Here is a 19,032-nt window from a genome sequence, read left to right as displayed (position 1 = left end):
GACCGAACTGACATGATGACACATGGTTGCCCACTTCCCAGCAGCCAAACAAACAACTGGTTCATAATCAACACATGTTTAGGTGCCTGATTGTGTGTTGGACTTCTCCACTAGCTAAATCTATTTTTGTACTGACTGTCCATCTGGGAGCCTTGTATATGTTTGAAAAAAGCGACCACACAAGCTATCAGAACACCGCACTATTCATCCCTGTGGCAATAACCTTCTTTGTAGTTTAGGCACAAAAATCACCAAATATCAATTGTTTCTTTTCTGTCTACTTCACTCAAGGATACTTGAACATTTAAGACACGATTACATCGGAGTTTGTCTGAATCACTACATTAGACTGCACAATAGTAATATTTAGCCCACATTTCACAACATCTGCTTGTGCTTTGTCATAATGACATTCACACAGAGTAGCATATCTCAAAATCTATACAGGTGACTTCCATGAAATTTGGTGACAATGTTCATGGTGCCTTGAGGATGAAACCTGGCAATTTTGGTAACCCCATAACCTTTCCTCTGGCCACCAGCAGGCCAGATTGTTAATATGCACATTAAGATTTTTTTTTTTTTTTTTTTTGCATTGCCATGACATTTTGTGAAGGAAAACACGTGGAATATGTAAATAGTTCCCCAGTGGGGCATCTGCACTCTAGATAACACAGCATGTTCAAAGGCAATAGGTTGCTAGCATATGCAAGGATGACAGGACATTCACAATGACTGCAGAGGTAAGTCATGCAATGAAGAGACTGGAGTAGCAGTTTAACCACAGAGCCTTACCTCTGTCACACTAACCACCAAACACTGGCAGCTACAGCAACAACATGAATTGTTGCCCTTCATTTTCTTCAGTCACTATTGCAAGCCTTCTACTAGCAAACATTTTTCTAGCTCACCTGCTGCTACAGCCCGCCATCACTGTATACCACGTGACAAGGACTACACAGATACAAATCTGAGGATATTCAGTGTTGCTGCATGGACTGATGTAATGTTTCCAAAACAGGGATGGCGCCACTGTATTGAAACCAGCTTGGCTTTAACAAGAGCTCAACTTGAATTGCATGTTAGTAAAAACAAAATCAGGAGGGGTGGAAAGGACGCTGGGGTACTCCAGAGGTGCAAGGATTAAAGGCAAAGTTCTGCTTGAAGCTCGCAAATGTGGTTAGTCTGGTCTTGCCGGTGCTCCCAGAGGGGCCCCACACCGCAGGGGCTGGTGTCTGTTACACAAGGTAATCATAGCCATACAACAAAAAGTGGTCGACGCTCCCTCAAAATTCACACCATGATCAAACTCTCACTTATCCCCTTCTACACTGCCCCGCACAAAAACAGGGTGTGAACTTTCTCCATATGAAGGCCTTCCTGGAAACTTTAAACCATGTAGGCTCTACCACTGAGTATTTATGCAACCACTTAATGTTCTAGTTCTCTAGTTCCAGCTCAGTTCTTTACATTAAATGATGATTTCAATAAAATATATACCACATTTATACATAATGTAATTTTGTGCTCTTACTGGGGCAATAGCGGAGGAGTGAAAATTTTATTTAATAACAAGATTGAAATGTGTTGTTTCAGCTGTTAATTGTCCGTGCAAATGCTAATGCATTATCACAAACTGTGATGACAGTTTGGTTGACTACAAAAGGCATTACTCAGCATACAATACAATAGGACTGTACCTGTCTCACAATTTCCGAGTCAACTCAGAGTCGGCCCTTCAACACAACAAATCGACTATTATTAGCTAATGGGTCGTTTGCATAAGTGTGTGCCCAACAATGTAAAGAAGCACAAATGTGAAGTAAAAGCTGTACAGGGAAATTGTATTAAAATATAAAGTACATTACATTATTTTGTTAAAACATACTTAGAATTACACTAATGTCCTTACGTCTACTCAATAAAATGATTGAAGCATTTTTAGACAATTTTGTCGAGCATGGACTTTCTGCTTCTGCCAATGCACATCTAAGTGAAGCAGAATAAAAATAAAATGAATACTAACAAATTCAGGGAAAAAAGGGGGGAAAAAACTGGACATTGTGAGGACAGGTTAGAATTCAGGAAAGGAGCATGAATGAGATGAGAGAGGAGGAAGGTGTGGTGTGTGTTTGTACTTTCACTGACCTTCCGTGAGCATGGAAGTCCAGCTGCACGACCCTGTCCTGGTGAGAGACCGCCCTCTTGGCTCTCTGGTGGCTGTTGTGCAGGGCTTCTGTGTCGTATGACAGGCCCTCATAATGGCGGATATATTTGTTCAGAGGGTTCCCCTTATAACCTGAAACAGAGTTCAAAAGTTAGTCAAAAAAATTCGGAAACTAAACATTGGCTACAAGGCAGTGAAAGAAGCAATATCTCACTTGGTATTTGGCCATGACGCCCTGTTAAGCGACAAGTTCAAAACTCTTATCTTATTCTATCATAAAATGAGTGATTTTTGGGCTATGATCACAAGAAACTGACTGATATTGTACAGTGCCTGTCCTCTTCATGCACCTTTAATATCATCATCAATGTCAATGTCACATGCTTACGCACAGCATGTAAAGAAACTGACAGTAACTACATAGGTATTGTTCTAATTCAGTTCACTTGAAAATAAAAAAACATCAGGGCTTGCACTGACCTACTTTACAATATGGATATATAAGCTTTTCAGTAAAGTCTTCACATCATTGATGTTGCTGATCATGTTTAGAAACTCATGCTGACAATGCCCTGAAGAATGCTGTATCTAAAAAAGAGAAATTCAGCCTGGTAATTATCAAGCATCTCACATTAAGAATTAGTCCTAATCTTGCCTAAAGGTATGAGAATGTTATTCACAAGAGCTCCTATCTTTATAAAAACTTGGACGCTCAAGAGAGAATTCCCAACACAGAGCACTGAGATTTTTACTAGATGTCAACTTGATGAAAACTAGTCTACTTTTTGTCAGTGACCCATCTGATGTCATCTCTACATCTACATCTACACCTTGGAAAATCTTTTCATGTTATTAACTGTGAGGGGTGTATCAGTGGATTAAAGTGAAATTTAAACCAAGAAAGGGGAAATGGCGCAGTCAGCATAGAAATTTTAAAAAGACAAGTTTCAATTTGCAAATTTGCCAAGTGTCATCAAACAGTGTCACAATACCTTATTCTTTTGATTTTGAAAATTCCTAGAAGTACTTATGCCCAACAGATAACAACAATAAACCACTCCAGCCATCTGGCTCTGGAGGGAGAATAAATCGTGATACTACTTGTTCATAAAGGGACACACAGATGACGTGCTTCACAAAGGCTGTTGGGCCATCTCTATTCCCAGAGCCTTGTCACTGTCTTTACTGCTCACAACCATGTTCACTGCGCAGCAAGGGACTGCTGGCTCAATGAAAAGATCTTTGAAGAGAGATAGAGAGTAGACTGGCCAGACCGCTTGGGCTTTCTGTATTATTTGTCCACTCAAATAATAGTAAACTAATGAGGGAGATCAGATAGTGGAGGGGAGTTCTAACAGGATTCATCTATAATCAGTGAGGGCGCATACTTTGGGTCCAGAATATTTGATACAAGATGCTGCTTTTCTGAGGTCACTGGCATTCAGAGCAGGTCCTACCTGTCAAACATTCAGTTTTAATGATTTCATTCACCTCTTACCGCTGTTTGCCATTGCTCTAATTTCTATGATTTCCATGTGCTTAACAATCACGCCCATAAAACACACAACAGAGTAAAACACCAAAATGCATCTTGAACAGTACTGAAAAGCCAATCTCAGTCAAACAGGTGGATTCAAGCATGTATACACAGCATTATAGACAGACACAGTCTGATGAGGTATACTGCATCCTATTGATTTATTATTTTATTCTAAAAAGCATTTTGCATTTGCATTTTGTAAGCTTAACCACTTTCTGGGCAAAATGCCACATGGTTTTGGATGCAGCTGCCATCCTATTTTTCTAGTATGCACCATGACAAAGAGCCATCACCAAGGAGTGCAGAACGCTGGATACCCTTTGGAACGTATGGCTCACTATTCCTGGGGTGGCTTGCTGCTTTACTAATATAAATATTAAACCGGCTGAAATGCTTGTGGCTTTTATCTGGACTCAAGGGTGCAACATAAAATTATCTCTTGTAAAGTGGATCGTCCCTTTTTCCACCTTACCCACACTGAGACAGAATGTTTGATACCATTTTCACCTCTGTACGTCCAGTGGTGTCCCCTCCTATAGTTAACATTTCCTGTTAGCTTAGCATAAAGACTTAAAGGTCATTAGGAGGTCATTAGCCTGGCTCTGTCAAAGTGAAAAAAGTGTCTTATTTACACAATGTATCGTGCATTTGAAAGCAAAATCAAAGAACTTCCAGTCATTAAAGTCTGGACTTGAGGTTCTCAATCTGTGTGAGGCCTAATCAAAAACAATGTTACCCCAACGTGCGCAAGCAAATGAGTCCTGATACTGTCAGGTGGAGGCTCTGCTGCACAAGCACAGGTAGAGATTTAGACATAAGCTCTCAGTTTCATTAAAAGGGTGAGAAAGTGATGGGAAACTTCTCAGGTTTTCAGCACCACGCTGCGCTCTGCCCTACACTGGCAGCCCACCCACCTGCCTGCACATCTCTGAAATACGCAGTCCGGATGGTGAGGCACAGATGAATCTCTTTAACAGTGGCCAACTATAGTACAATCTGTCAGTCGCTAGCCATGCTTAACAGGCTTACACAGATTATGGGCACGACCCTACCCGGTTAATCCATCTCCCTTACAGGATTGTTTCGTTATTTTAACAAAGACAAGAAAGTGGTCAGCTTTAAGGACAAGTGAAGAGCATGTGAGCCACACCAGCTAACCGAGGTTCTGTTTCAGTCTTGTGTCGTCATGCTGGCTCGGTATTCACTTAAGACTGAATCGCCTGCAGGCTGCTTCAAAGCTAGTCTACGGGCTATTCAAAGGCAATGCCACTGTGTTGGGTTAGGACTGGAGAAGCTTTACGATGAGCTGAAACAAAAACAGCCTTTGAATGAAAAATATGCTCATTTACAAAGGCTGTATTTGATATAGTGGGTGGAAAGCTTTAGGAGTAATGACTTTAGAAATGCAGCCTGGCACATTGCTAAGGAGGTACCGCAGTCCAAAAGGGATAATGATCTAGACATTACCTGACAATACACAGATGCAATCACAAGCAGGAACGACAGCTTGTCTGTAGTTTGTGCTACACTGTTTGGTTCTCACTGTGGGGCCTCAGCATGGAGCAAGTCACACCTCTCCAACCAGGGAGAGGCTGCACCAGGCCAGCAGCAACATGTTCATGAATGCAGGGAAATATTCCAACAATCAGCTGCTTTAGCCCTACTTGGACAGAGACAGCAGCAATTTAGACAGAACTGTAAAGACAGGTCTGAAAACTAAACGAGATGGGCTCTGCAGAGAGAGGGCTCAATTAATCAGGAAATGTTTTGCATTTGTACGAACACAACCACTGCCAGTTCAGATTGCCCAGATCAGTGTTCTCATAAGGATATGACAACACTAATACACAGTAATGTGACAGCGCAGAGCTGCGGCGCTGCTTTGCTCAGCACACAGTCAGTTGCATAATAACCAAGAAGTGAGGTCACATTTTCTGAAGAAGATACACACAAAACGTCACGTTAACCATCATGTATTCAAAACGGAAAAAACCTGTCATGCGAAAAAGGAAACCTGATGTAACTCTCTCCCTCATTTTGGTTTTATTCCAAACCACATTCTCAGTTTACTCTCATTCTGTCATGACAAAACACCAAGCAAAGTTTTAGGGAAGAATACGTTTTTATTTTCCTTCTTCTTAGCAGGAGTCTTGAGCGCATGTGTGAACAGCAATCCATTTTTAACAGGTGCACAACCTGACACCTCATAAGTGTTTCACCCCCACTGCAACTTATTGCTCACAGTTACAGCATAAGTCGCTTATATCACATTTTCGCCGCAGCAGTAATGTTTCCACAGCAGGAAACTTGATTGTGCTGCTGGTATGCAAATTAACCCTCTTATTTGGGACAACCTGCTGTCTCACCTGATAGGCCTCACTGCAGTGGCCTGGGTTTGAATCCGGCCCAGACCCTTTGCTTCATGTCATCCCCTCTCTCTCCCTTGCCTTTCCTCTCTTTCGCTACTGTCACTATCAAAAAATGAGGCCAAAAAAGTCAGTGTTTAAGTAACAGTCTGTTCCCAGCTCATGAAAACGTTTTATTGTTAACTGTTAATTTGCTATTCTCAGCAGCCAGTGACAAGCATGTCTTTCCTGGGAAAAATCCTATGGGACACGAGAGATGACATTTCAAGCAGTTGGCAGTGCTTTGTTTGGATTAAATAGAAGAACATAATGTGCCTAGACAAACAAATTAAAGTCCTACAAAAACTCTAACTTCATCAACAGAACTTGCAAGGAAGAAGGTATCACTGACTGGCTTACTTGCAGCAGGTATATAGTATATAGGTATATATAGTTAGATTCGTTAGATAAGTTAAATTCTAACATATCAAGAGGCACAAAAAACATTTCCCAAAGCCTCTCTCGGTGTGTGCCAATTTTGTCCCATTTAAGTGCCTTGTGCCACTGCTTCCTATGGGGAATACACAGCGACCTGGCGCTTGCTCACCAATTCTTCTAAACTGCAAGGACTTCCACTAAAACTTTAAATGTACAAGTGCACATTTTTAAAACTATGTTTGAGTGCAAGTCATCGCATCTACAAATGCACACTGTGTGTGCCCATCTAATATGGAAAATAGCATCAACATGGGATATATTCTACCCTAAGCTGAAATGGTCATGTTAGGATGGGGCAGTGAAATATCATGTTTGCACACTGATAAACAGGCGTGAGCATCAACAACTGATAAAAGTATGTTTATTTGTAGACTGTAGTAGCATCAGTGCTGTGGGTGCCAGAGAACAAGGGTCAGATAGCCTGTGTTTGACGAACACAGACTATTTGAATTTGTAATGACAAAGAAGGTTGATTTGCCCTACTACGTGGATTGTGTAAAAAGTATTTGTGCTGAAAAACGTGACAAGAAACATGTAATAGACTGGCAGACCATCCCAATTTGCTAGAGGAAATGTTCACAATACTTTATTTGTACCCATATTGACTGGCTCATGAGGAGCTAGTAGCTCAAATTTCTTGGGCTGAGAGAGACAAAACAAGAAAATACTGACAGCTTGCTTCATTGTGCAGCCTTTGTCAGCATGATTTCAGTGAGGTCCTCTCAGCCTCACTTGGCCCAGTGACGCAGCGACTTCCTGACAGGGAAGACGTTACTGACAGGAACACGGGGAGTGGTAACAGCATGGGTTACAACTCTTCTCACCCTCACATTACCAGCCCTGCTGGATAAAGGCAGGCTGACACATCAGACTTCTCACAGCTCAGAATACCACAAATGTCTCTCCTCCGCATTGTGCACCACACACGAAACAACATGGCTGGCAGCAACCTGCATGTGCCAGTCAAACAAATCCACAAACGGATACCCAAGAAAAACTGTGCTGATTCTGTGCAATGTAGCGCTGTAATAACCTGGGCTTAGTAACAGCCATCAAGAAGACAGAGGTGACACAGCCAGTTTATCTAAACCTCTAATGCTGGGTTGCACCAACAAGGATTAATTTAATCCATCAACTCTGATCAGAGTTTAGTAAATCTAAGTTCAAAACGGGGACATCGAGATTTAAATTTAAGCAGAGATCTGTTGCAGAACTAAAAAGTGTTTGTCATTTAGTAAGTCCAAGTTTAGTTAAATAATTAAAGTTAAATGTTTGCCCAAGGCATCTGAACACAGCTTGTGAAATACCTTTCACAGGAATTTTGACAATGATCCAGCATCAATAATCATACATAACATTTTAATAGTTATAAATATGGTTTTCTTGTTTGTTTGATTTTTTTTTTTTTTGAGGGCAGGGGTCTTCTGGTTTATTTTAGTTTTGTTTTAAACAGATTTTCTGGTAATTTTATTACTGATTTTCTGTTTTTTTTTTCATACATTCTTAACTAATTTCAAGCTGGTTTCTACTAATTTACTTACTTTTTACTAGTTTCTTGCAAATTTTGGGGTCATTTCTTGGTAGTTTTTTAAAGAAATCGAGTACATTTGCTTAGGTTTCAAAGGGTTAAAAGCTAAACCTCCACAAATGCAAGTTTTGAGTAAAAACGAGAGCAGAGTTTAAATTGAAGCTTGAAAGATTTGGTGAAACTGGCTTATATTTAAGTGAGATTTAAAGTTAAAAACTACACTGAATTTTAAAGACTTCTGCGCTATACAAGTGTGCCTGAAGTTTATCTCCTCCCTAGCTGGGTTCAGATCAAACATCATCCTTCTTTCCCACCCTTCTTATCCCTTGTATATATGTAAATACACCTTGTATCTTATAAAACTGTTGGAACACTCTTATCACCCACGTCATTTGTTTTCATACTTATTTAGATTTATTTATTATTATTAGGGAAGTAAAAGTGAACCCAACTCAGCCTGGACACCTGTGCCGTTCCAAAAGAGAAAGGAATGGCCTGAGTACAAACACTCCTATGACAAGATGCTGCAGAATAGACCTGGCCACAGAAACTGAATGGGAGCAGAATGGACATTGTTGACGACTGTTTGGCGTGGTCATTTGACTAGTTCCAAAGAGAATGCTGATTGTTGTTTGTTGTTATGGTGACAACACACATCAGTGGGGCCGTAAAGCGTGTCACACCCACTAGTTCCATTCCTACCACCCACACTAGTTTTATAGTCTTTTTTTCTGGCCAATTTTTGTGTATGCTAATTTTCTGAATTTTCTGTTAATTTTTCTTCTTCATTTTTTGATGATTTTCTGGTGTTTAGGTAATTTCTTACATTTTTGTCAGTTGTGGCAATTTTATGGTAATTTTCTTGTCTTTTTTTCATGTCATTTGGGGCAATTATTTTTTTAAAGAAATCAAGTGAATGTGTTCAGGTTTAAAGGGTTATGGGGAAAATTATGTGCTCGAGAATTTCTGAAGTGGACTAAGCAATTGCATGAATTAGCCTAAATGTTTCATGAGTCATACATTAATTCTCTCACTTACAGCACTGTTTTGCCGCAGCACTTTCGTGTTGACAAGTGGAATTTTTTAAATCAACATAGTGTCACTAACTCCAATCATGCATACCTGTAGTGTTTCCACACTTGCGCTGGAATAAATTAATCATTTACTGGAATAAATTATTTTACAATATATGTCTTACAGGTGCCACAGATTCTGAGACTACATCATGACAATCGAAAGCGACACCGCCTCAAAAGGAAACAGGCTGGTTTTTTGCTTTGTTTTTCTATACATGCCCACATTTCACACTTCCTGTGACTGCTGCACAGATATGCTGCTGTTTCTACTCACTGGGGGATAGGACGCAAGATAGAAATAAAGTAAAAGGAGTGTCCCTGTCACTCACAGTACAAAACTTAGGGAGCACTAAGCATTTCCTGGAAAAGTTTCTACTTTACATTCTACATCTATTAACGCATGCCCAACTGAGTCTGAATACCACCTTCACCAGCTCTGTGGGGCCAATCATTCCCATTTGATGGTGAAATTGTCAGCACTATAATGTTACTCCTAATGACAGAAACATTTATGCCTCATCCTAACCTTAACAAACCTAAGACCAGCTATAAACTCAGATTTTTGGTATGTATAGGACAATATGACCTGTACAAGACACTAAGCGATGAGAATCCAAATGAGCTTTTGCTTTGCTTGCAATGAACCACCTTGTTGTGAATTTAAGAAAGACAAAGTGACTTGTGAAACATTAAATCCTCTTGCCATATCACTCTTTGAATACAAGGTGTTTGAACAGCTGCAGGGGACCAAAGAAAAAACGATTTGGTATCAACCTTGGCTGTCAGGCCATAGCTCGATACATTTAGCCTATTGTATGTGAGGTAAAATGAGAGGAAACATGTCAAATTACATTACAGAAAGATAAAACGCAACAGTGAATGATGGTGTACCAAAAACGTGCTCACTTAACACCACCAGGATACTGTACTGATGCTAAGCCCACAACCTCGGATCAAGTGCTCACCATCAGGTGTGCACTGACAAGAGGAAAGTGGGACAGTTGATCCGGCTGCCCTGACACAGCCTGCTCAGCAGTTCAGCAACTGCTTTGCACCAGTATTAAAACACTCTGCAACAGTGTTGAAGGGGGGGAAATATTCTGCATGCTGCTGGTGCCCTGCTTTTTGCACACTTCCTCAGCTCACCCAGCACTTTGAAGTGACTTGCTGCTGCTGGGTTTTTGAATCGGAAAATCACAGCAGTACCACCAAGTCCCTTTTAAACTGTACTTTCAAATAAGACATTTTACACTTTAATTTTTTGACATTGTAGGCAGTGTACTGCTAACAGTAACTACATATTGATGACTGATTACAAGACAACATTTGTACGTTACTAACGCTTAACTGGTGGTCATTTTGCTGTTGTAACCGACCCCCCTAGTTCACAAAAGTTTGTTTTAAGTTAGGAGTTGAGACACAATGACGTTACGGACCAATGGTGGATGGTGCAGGTAAATTTAGTCTACAAATGTACTGGTAACGTTACTGCGAGCTGTCAAACGTCGCAGTGATGTTAGGACAGCATCCCCTGTCTAGATAAGTTAGCCAGCTAGCTTAGAGTGCCTGTTTGTTGTCAAATTCAGATAGGTTCAGCTGTATACGGTAGCTAGTATTTCATGTTAGTTCCCATGGCATTCAAAACACTATTCCCTTGTTTGCTTGCTAACCAATTCTCCTGTGGTTATTTGTCAGTCAAACTGAATACGTTAGGCAATACAGCTAAGTCTTGTTTTGACATTATCCAGTACCATTTCTAGTATTTCCGACTCTAGTACTTCTTCACCACTCCGGTGAGCGGCTGACAGCTGCCAAAGACATAGGGTGAATATTACAACGAGATGTGTTTTTTATGGTCAACCAAATCAACCAGACTCAAACAACATCAAACAAACTATCCAGTCAACACTGTCCAACCTTGGCCTGGGTAGCGTCAACCAGTGTAACGACACACAGGTTAGCAGCGAGGTACCGACAGTAACGTTACAGTGAACTGTAACATTAGCTAGCTAAGTCAGATAGCCCACAACTGCTTGCAATATTTGCTAGATCCGATTAGCGTTAGCTCCACTAGCGATCACTCAACACTTTACTTGCCCGGTGGATCAATGACAAACTTACCTTTAATATCTCGTAGGCAGCAAAATATGAGAAGAAGTTTAACAAATAGCATATCGATTAAATTCTCCGTAAACCAAATTATCCAGCTAAGCGATACAAATTGCTGCTTGTTTCGTTTTTCACTTAAAGGTACAGTCGCCCTTCCGCACTCAGCCAGCTACCATCACAACACCGGCTCTGTCTCTGGCGCCTGACGTAAGACAGTCAGACAGACAGACAGACCCCCCTCCCTTCCGGAGGCGTTATTTTTGTTAAAAGCGGGCCTGGTCACGCCCATCTCCGTCCCGGTGTGTGCATGACCCGAGGGGAACTGCTCAGGTGCGGACATGGATGACATGTCAGCTCTAGTGAAACTGACTCACAACTGCCTGGCGTAGGAGATCGGTCTTTGGGTTGTTTACTGCTCCAAGCCGTGACTCATGTAATGGTGCTTCCCCCTTATCATAAATTGTAAGTGGAAAGCAGCTTATCACCCTTGGCTACTTTTAGATGCACACCCTGTACCAGAACTTTTGTGTGCAAACACATTAATTCAGAGTTTTTACTTTCCATAGTGGATACAACACCCTTTATTCACTTTATATAAAGTCGCGTACATGCCAAGTCCTCAGTAAATTTTGGTGACCGGTAGATCCTGCTTGAAAACAAAATGTAATCAGTTTACTTGAGTAATTTTCTGTTGGTACATACTCTAGTTAGAGGGGCTGAAGTAGCTGGAGCAGGTATGGAAAAGGATGACACGTCAGCTCTAGTGGAATTGTATTTATTTTAATTTTAATTTTTTACTTTTATTTTGATTAGATTTCCCCCTTTTGTGAAATCTGTGATGTTACAGTAAAACACATTCATTCTGCGTTTTCACCTCCCATAGTTGATAAAACAGCATTTGTTGATGTAATTTTTAAAAAGGACCATCCTAAAATATTGGGTGGATCATGGCCCGTCAATATGTTTTTCAGAATCTTACGACAATAATAAACCTCATATAGCAAAATACAGCACCACTCTGCTCTTGCACAGCTCAGGACTCTGGTAAAATCAGAAAATGGCGTTGAGATTGGTTATAAATGACGTTTGTATTATTGAAGGCAAAACATTTCCAGACACTCAGGGGTAATCTACTGTGTTGTGAGGTACAGTTCTTAGTCCCAGAGACAGATGAATAAAGTATGAGGCCATGTTTTATTATAAATATAGTAAAGATACCATTGTGGCCTACAGACTTCCGGCCAACAGAGTTCAAACTAGTGTAAAAATGATAACTTGAACATAATTTCCCGGCACCATAGCTCCCGTTGCCGTGTGGAGAGTGAGGGGAGGTTTGTGAACTGGCTGTCTGTGGTCGATTGAGTATCTTGCGCCACCATGTGGCTGTAAATAGTTAATGCAGGTAGATTGTTATGAGCCGTCAAAACAACTCGACCCGCCTCACACATGCGCGTGCACCCATACGCAAGCGGTAGGCCCGTGCTACATTTAAATGTCCTCGTAAACGGGTAAACTCTCCCATTTCCGTGTTTACCTCTTGTAAGATGCAGTCAGCGTAAAATACTGTCACTGAGCACTTAAGCTCGCTTTTAGATATACCCTCGCTTCCATCTAAAAGGTGTTTTTCAGAAGTGTTACATGGTAGATTTATGCTATAATAAATGACAAGCATGTGATATAATGGCTCACAACTAACTGACAGACTGCAGGAATCTATAACCCCGTGCTCTGAGCTTTGTACTATCTTGTTGATGGACCTCGGATAGTAAACCATCTACAGCTGTACATTCACCACCATTGGTGGTGAATGTACAAAGAAACACACGTATGCAAAAGAAACACACGTATTAAAATTACTTGAGAAAGCAAATCATGGGGGAAATGGACACATACTCCTGAAAACAGAAAGCTCCATGTTTTTGTGTAAATGTAGAGGGAAAAAAATCAAACAATGCTTCACATTTGAATTACACATCACAGAACATTGGTTATAATTTAACTGCTGGTCGAGACTCGGACAATGCGGCCAATATGCGTCATATAATGTTTCAAAATATGGTTATACCGAGTATCTTGGATTGGTCACACAATTCACGAACTGAGTTTGCATGTTCTGTTTTTTTCGAGCATGATCCAAACGCCTCGCGGGTTTGCCTTTGGTTTTCTACCGCCCCCTTGCTTGGTCTGAGAGCAATTCATTCTGGTGACGTCACTGGCAGAGTTGTCATGGCGTCTTCGGGACTGAAGCTAGAGCTGCAATTTAGCTAAAATCTGTCGACACTTTGTAAAGCGAAATGGAGAAAAATGCAAACCTGCATCGAGACATTGAGGGGAGTCCTTTGTGTGCCAAGATCGCAGGAGAGATGGACGATGTTACAGCTGTTGGTGCAGTGAAAGGAACAAGCGATAAATGCAAGAATAGTGAGCCCTCTCTCAGTACTTTGGTTAACGCTAGTTGTAATAACAGCACCACTGGTGTTCCCAGCGCCGTTAATGTCATCTCCTCTGATGAGAAACCCGACATGCCAGAAATGATCGAAATCCTCCCGCTGCCAGAAAAGGACGCCGAGGCGGGTGGATCGTGGTCGGAGTCGGGGGATCAGATCAGTAACGGGATGGGACATGACTCGGTGCTGGCTACAGGAAATACCGAGGGTGGTACCTCAAAGTTAGTAAACAACAAAAACGATGGCCTGTCTTCATCTCCTACTGGGGCATCGGGTGCGAGGAACACAGATGCGAACGCTGAGATTTCGGGTTGTACAGAAATTGAACCCACGAAACTTGCCAAGCCGACACATCTATGTCCGGACAATACAACAACGGGAAACGTCAAATCGGTGCTATCCAGTGATCACACCGTATCCGAGGGATTGCCAAGTGGGAGTGACCCTGATCCGAGCCTTGCTGGAGAATCTCGAAGCATAGATTCACTCGAGTCCTTCTCAAACCTCAATTCTTGCCCCAGCTCCGACCTCAACAGTGAAGGTCTGGAGGACAGAGGACTGGCCTTGGCTCTACAGAGCGAGTACGGGGCTGACGGGACCAAGAGCTCGTGCACGAAGGACCGGGCCGCCGGCCAGTCCATATACCACATCAAGTGGATCAAGTGGAAGGATGAGAATACACCGATTATCACCCAGAACGAGAACGGCCCGTGTCCATTGCTGGCAATTATGAATGTCCTCCTGCTTGCGTGGAAGGTAAAGGCTCTGAATGAGCATGGATCAATAGTAATTTGATCGAAGGATGAACTTCTACAAATGATCATCCTAGACAAGTAGTCCCAGAAACTCTATCAGCAGTTATTACAGGGAATACAAATTAAACCTGCTCTCTAAAATGTGTTTTTGCACTTAGTTTAGAGTTGAGAGGTTTACCTGTCAAATTTTGAGAATAATCTTGTAAATTAAGGCTTATGGCAAGGCCAGACCCTCACATGTCTGTAACTTGGATTTGAGCCTGTTATTTTGTAACATGCATCATCTATAATCAGATTTACAAATAGTTGACAAGAGATGCTGGAGCCTGGATGCCCAACTGAATAGGAAAAACAAACATAGTGCCTCCACAGCATCACTATTGCTTGGTGAAATGAATTTTCCTCCATTTTTTGATGGAACTACTACTTCATATATGCTGAAGCTCATAGGTCAAGAGTTTGGCACTAATTTTGTTTTTTGTTGCAGCACTTTGATGAATGATTGTCTGTGTGTGTCTTTTGCAGGTTAAGATGCCACCCATGATGGAAATTATAACTGCTGAACAACTAATGGAGTATCTTGGTGAGTACTTATAGTCATTCTACGTACAATAATGATACCAAATCACGTCGTTACCTCAGTGGATCTGGCTTTTTTAAGCTTGCTTCATTCCCCGCATCATCAGTTCTCACTTATATCACTTGTGTTTCGTGCACTCTGGAAGGAGTGGCGGCATACTTAAGGTCACATATTTTAGAGCCAACAGGGGGGAAACCCCAATGAGACCTCTGCTTTTACCAATGAAATTGGAGCCACCTCTCCGTCCTGCATGGCATGCTGCACATTCTACTGCCCTTCACAACTAGAATATCTCTGCAGTATCAAAATGGAGTCAACAGCTTTTTCGTTGGCTAGTGTGGACATAGGTAAATAAACTAAATGGTTTCAGATCACAGGGTAACATGAGCTCTGGCTTAGGGTAGATATCTTCTTTTATCATGATTGCTGAACTTGTCTCAGGGTGCTGACCAGCCTGGCTCAAAGAATCCTCTCATTTCCTACAAGTCATAGGTGACTATAAATAGTTAAGAGGCGTCGACAATTCACGCCATACATTTTTTTTTTCATCCAAATGAGGCATCTGTGTTGAATTTCTGAGGATGATTCGGCAGAGTTACAGTCAATGCCTTGGTGCTGGCTTTCGATTTGTGCTCCAGCAATTAAGCTTATGTAATGTTCAGGACTCAGATGACTCCTGAGCTCACTACTACGCGTCACAGCACATTAACAGATACGTCAAGGGTCTAATGGGGCAATGAAGTATAGAAGGTGATGAAGCTGTGGTATTGAAGTGGATGGTAGGCGTGGTTTGGCAGTATGTACCAGAGCATGGCAGTGTTGCTGTAGCAGAGAGAGTCAGGAGCACCACAGTGGAGTAGCCAGTTTACTGGAGCCACAGTTTACTGGAGCACAGAGCAGTGAGGGGTTTTCCCTGGTGTTGGATCATGTAGAAAAGCAGTTCAGCTGCCTGGCCCCCTGCTGGGAGTATTCTAGACTTGCACTGAAGTCTGAATCTTGGGTGATGCAGACCAAATCAGAATTGTTTTGTGTGTGTGTGTGTGTGTGTGTGTGTGTGTGTGAACCACATTTAATGAGCTAAATCATGTTTGTTTACTTGGTCATGGTAACATTTATTTATTTATTTATTGGCATAGAGTGGTTAGTAGGCACAGGAAGAAATCACCCTGCCTTTGTAGGCTGGTTTTTACAATCATGTTGCCTCCTTTTTATTTGTAAATTGCTAATTGGAGGGTGTCCCAGTATAACCTTTTCTTAATTTACTCCATTCATTTTGCCTGCTTTAGTAAAATCAGTTTGTTTGTTTTTTTGGTGCATTTCTGCTGTATTTGATTGTGACAGTAGAGAGAGACAGAAAAGGCAGGGTGAGGATGACATTGGATGGAGGGCAACATTGATGGCCCATTCTTTTCATTAATTTTCTATGATAGCCTCCTCTCACAATTCCTCAGTCAGATGCATTTGGTAAATTCATAAGAAATGAAGACTCCTTTCTTTCTGAAAGTTCTGACCATGTGTGTATCTTGGTCACTTAATTTCAAAATATTTCTGCTTGAATTTTAAGAAAAATATATTTGCACAGAACTTTATTAATCCCTATTGTGTGAATTATGGTCAGCGTTTTTACTGAAATATAAAGAATAAAGGAATTATATCAGCAATCTGGAGTGCAAAATGAAGAAGGCAAACAAATGACAATGAAACATCCAGCTTGAGGTGTTCTTTTACATGGCCTGCCTTGGAAAAATAACCGCCTCACACTGGTGTATTGTAAAGCTTACAAGTCTCACCTTCTGGTTTGCTTTGCTCATATAATGCAAGCACGTATCGTGGCCTGTTGCCTGTAGTGCTTATCCGGCTGAGGGAGGCATGGAGCATGCCAGGTGCCAGTCTGTGGTCCCTGCCACAGTGGATGCTCCTGCAGAGCTCTGTCTTTGCTGAGTCGGCAGAACTCTCAGGTGACACTCCACTGGACAGCCACTTGACTGAACCCACATGTTTGGCCCGGCCTCCTTCCTGGAAAAACAGCTGGCCGGTGTTAAACCCTCCACTGGGGATTAGAAACATCTCAGAAAATTTGCCGCTGGTAGTGTCACTTTCTCTGCAAATGCTTGAGTTTTTAGGCCCTCTTGATAATCTCTTGATATCTCTGCTGATTGAGGTATGGATTGTTTCAACAGATTCACTCTTCCCTGCACTTTAATTTCCTAATTTAGTATCTGGTGCAACACATCTGTCTTTCTCTCCCTCTGCAGGCGACTACATCCTTGACACCAAGCCAAAAGAGATTTCTGAAGCCCAGCGGCTGAACTATGAGCAGGTAAGCTTGGCTGGTCGCTGCAAACCAGTGTCATTAAATATGCCCATGTCTTCTTTGCTTATGTGTGTGCATCAGTAAGATGCTGACTGTTCATGTTCAAGGTGTTTCAGGAGCACAGGGCTTTTGGGATGATCTCTCTCTCTCTCTCTCTCTGTCTCTCTCTCTTTGTCTCTCTCTCTCTCTTGCTGATTCTTAATTGAGTGAAAGCAGTGGAGTTAAACTTCCCACTTTCCTTGCCTGCACACTCAAAATACCTTAGCTTTGCAATTTTGTAACTGCTGTTCCTACAACCGTTGTTGACTCTGTACAGCCGTATACAAAGTGAGATGCAGCTCTGACGTGCACGACACCGAGATACAGTATAGTGTGGTTGATACTCCATCGGGTTTGCATAATATTAGCATTGAGGTTGCGGAAAAGGTCAGTGCATGTTCTGTAATATGCAAATAGCACTGGGGTTGATTACAAGCCATATAAAACTGCAGCTTAGTTTTTTCCCCACTCCTGTATAAGTTACATAAGCTGTATCTTGCAAGGCCCAGGAAACAACAGGGGTCAGCAGTGTCAGATCATGTTGTTTCACATGGCTGTGGATGCTTAGAGATGCATGGCTGGGTTGCGCTCCAGGCTAGCACTGAGGCTGTCTGTGTGGCTTGCATGGAGAGGCATTCGGAGATGGGGTTGCAACCACAGCTCCGGCTCCCTTTGCTTCCTCCCGTCTCCGCTCTGTGCCTCCAGTGTGGGAGGGGCCCTGCCTCGTCTCCTCTACACTCTTGTGTGGCAGAGCACCAGCACATCTGTGAATGATTTCAGTCCACACTTGTCCCTCATTTAGAGAGGAGAAAATAATAAGCAGGCTCTTCATAGCATGCTTTCTGGCATAGTCTTTCTAAATTTAAGCTGAGCTGAAATACATCTTCTTAAATGAAACTGTGGCATCCTCAGATTGCACAGTTAAAGTGAAGCAGTGGTTAGCATTTTGTTTTTCATGGCAGTTATCGTGGTCTAATCCTAGATGCTGGTCCAGAGCATGGAACTCCTTCTCATATGGGTGCTCCTGTGTGTGTGTGTGTGTGTGTGTGTGTGTGTGTGTGTGTGCGCGCGCGCGCATGCAGTGCATGGCTCTAGGTGCTGTGGTTGATATGTGGAGTTTGAAAGAAACTAGTGAGCAAGGCTCTGGGATGCTGGGAACTGGGGTTTAGGAGCAAACAACTCTCTTGTATGCTTGTGCGTGTGTCAAACAAAAACTCCTCTCTTTTCCACATCTGAAGAGAAGTATTTTCATTCCTTTTTTGCCTTTATTTTGCATTGTGACAAATTTCAACTGAAGCTGGCCTGATTTGGGGAAAAAAAGTTGTTTGAGTTCATAATGGATAGGCCTAGTTCTATTTATAAATTCAGCTTCAAAACATCATCTGTCACAGGAGGATATGAGGATTAAAATAGCAGTCGCTTGGATGTTCTTTGGCTATTGTTAAATATTTACTCAGAGGAGCTGTGGAAGTGAGAGTGTAGTTTGTTCTGCTTTAGTCTCAATGGATGTAAAGCACTCTTATGTTTTACAGGATCAGCCATGCATAATAACAGTGCTCAAGCATGGTGAAAAAGTAGTTTATTACGTTTAAAATGCCTCCTTTACTTGAATTGGCTCTGAGGGTATAGATTGA

The 19,032-nt window shown here is 41.8% G+C and overlaps 2 protein-coding genes across 4 annotated transcripts in view; one reads left to right on the top strand and one right to left on the bottom strand.

Annotated features, from left to right (window-relative positions):
- The window catches only part of adam10a (ADAM metallopeptidase domain 10a), a 59,795-nt gene extending 48,322 nt beyond the window's left edge, over positions 1 to 11,473 (bottom strand). The window contains exons 1-2 of the mRNA XM_030080024.1: positions 11,276 to 11,473; positions 2,149 to 2,299 (exon numbers count right to left, since the gene is read on the bottom strand). Of these exons, the coding sequence (XP_029935884.1) occupies positions 2,149 to 2,299; positions 11,276 to 11,327 (203 nt within the window). The 5' untranslated portion in view covers positions 11,328 to 11,473. The remainder of the gene's footprint in view (positions 1 to 2,148; positions 2,300 to 11,275) is intronic.
- Positions 11,474 to 13,473: 2,000 nt separating this feature from the next.
- The window catches only part of mindy2 (MINDY lysine 48 deubiquitinase 2), a 32,390-nt gene continuing 26,831 nt past the window's right edge, over positions 13,474 to 19,032 (top strand). For 2 of the 3 annotated variants that reach the window (XM_030048313.1, XM_030048312.1), the window contains exons 1-3: positions 13,558 to 14,466; positions 14,991 to 15,048; positions 17,301 to 17,365. In XM_030048313.1, the coding sequence (XP_029904173.1) occupies positions 13,558 to 14,466; positions 14,991 to 15,048; positions 17,301 to 17,365 (1,032 nt within the window). Of the gene's footprint in view, positions 14,467 to 14,990; positions 15,049 to 17,300; positions 17,366 to 19,032 lie in introns of all 3 variants that reach the window. The other variant, XM_030048311.1, reaches the window with a different exon arrangement.

The sequence above is a fragment of the Myripristis murdjan genome, chromosome 3 (genome assembly GCF_902150065.1).
Source record: "Myripristis murdjan chromosome 3, fMyrMur1.1, whole genome shotgun sequence".
Lineage (NCBI taxonomy): Eukaryota > Metazoa > Chordata > Actinopteri > Holocentriformes > Holocentridae > Myripristis > Myripristis murdjan.
This window is presented reverse-complemented; position numbering and strand designations above follow the sequence as displayed.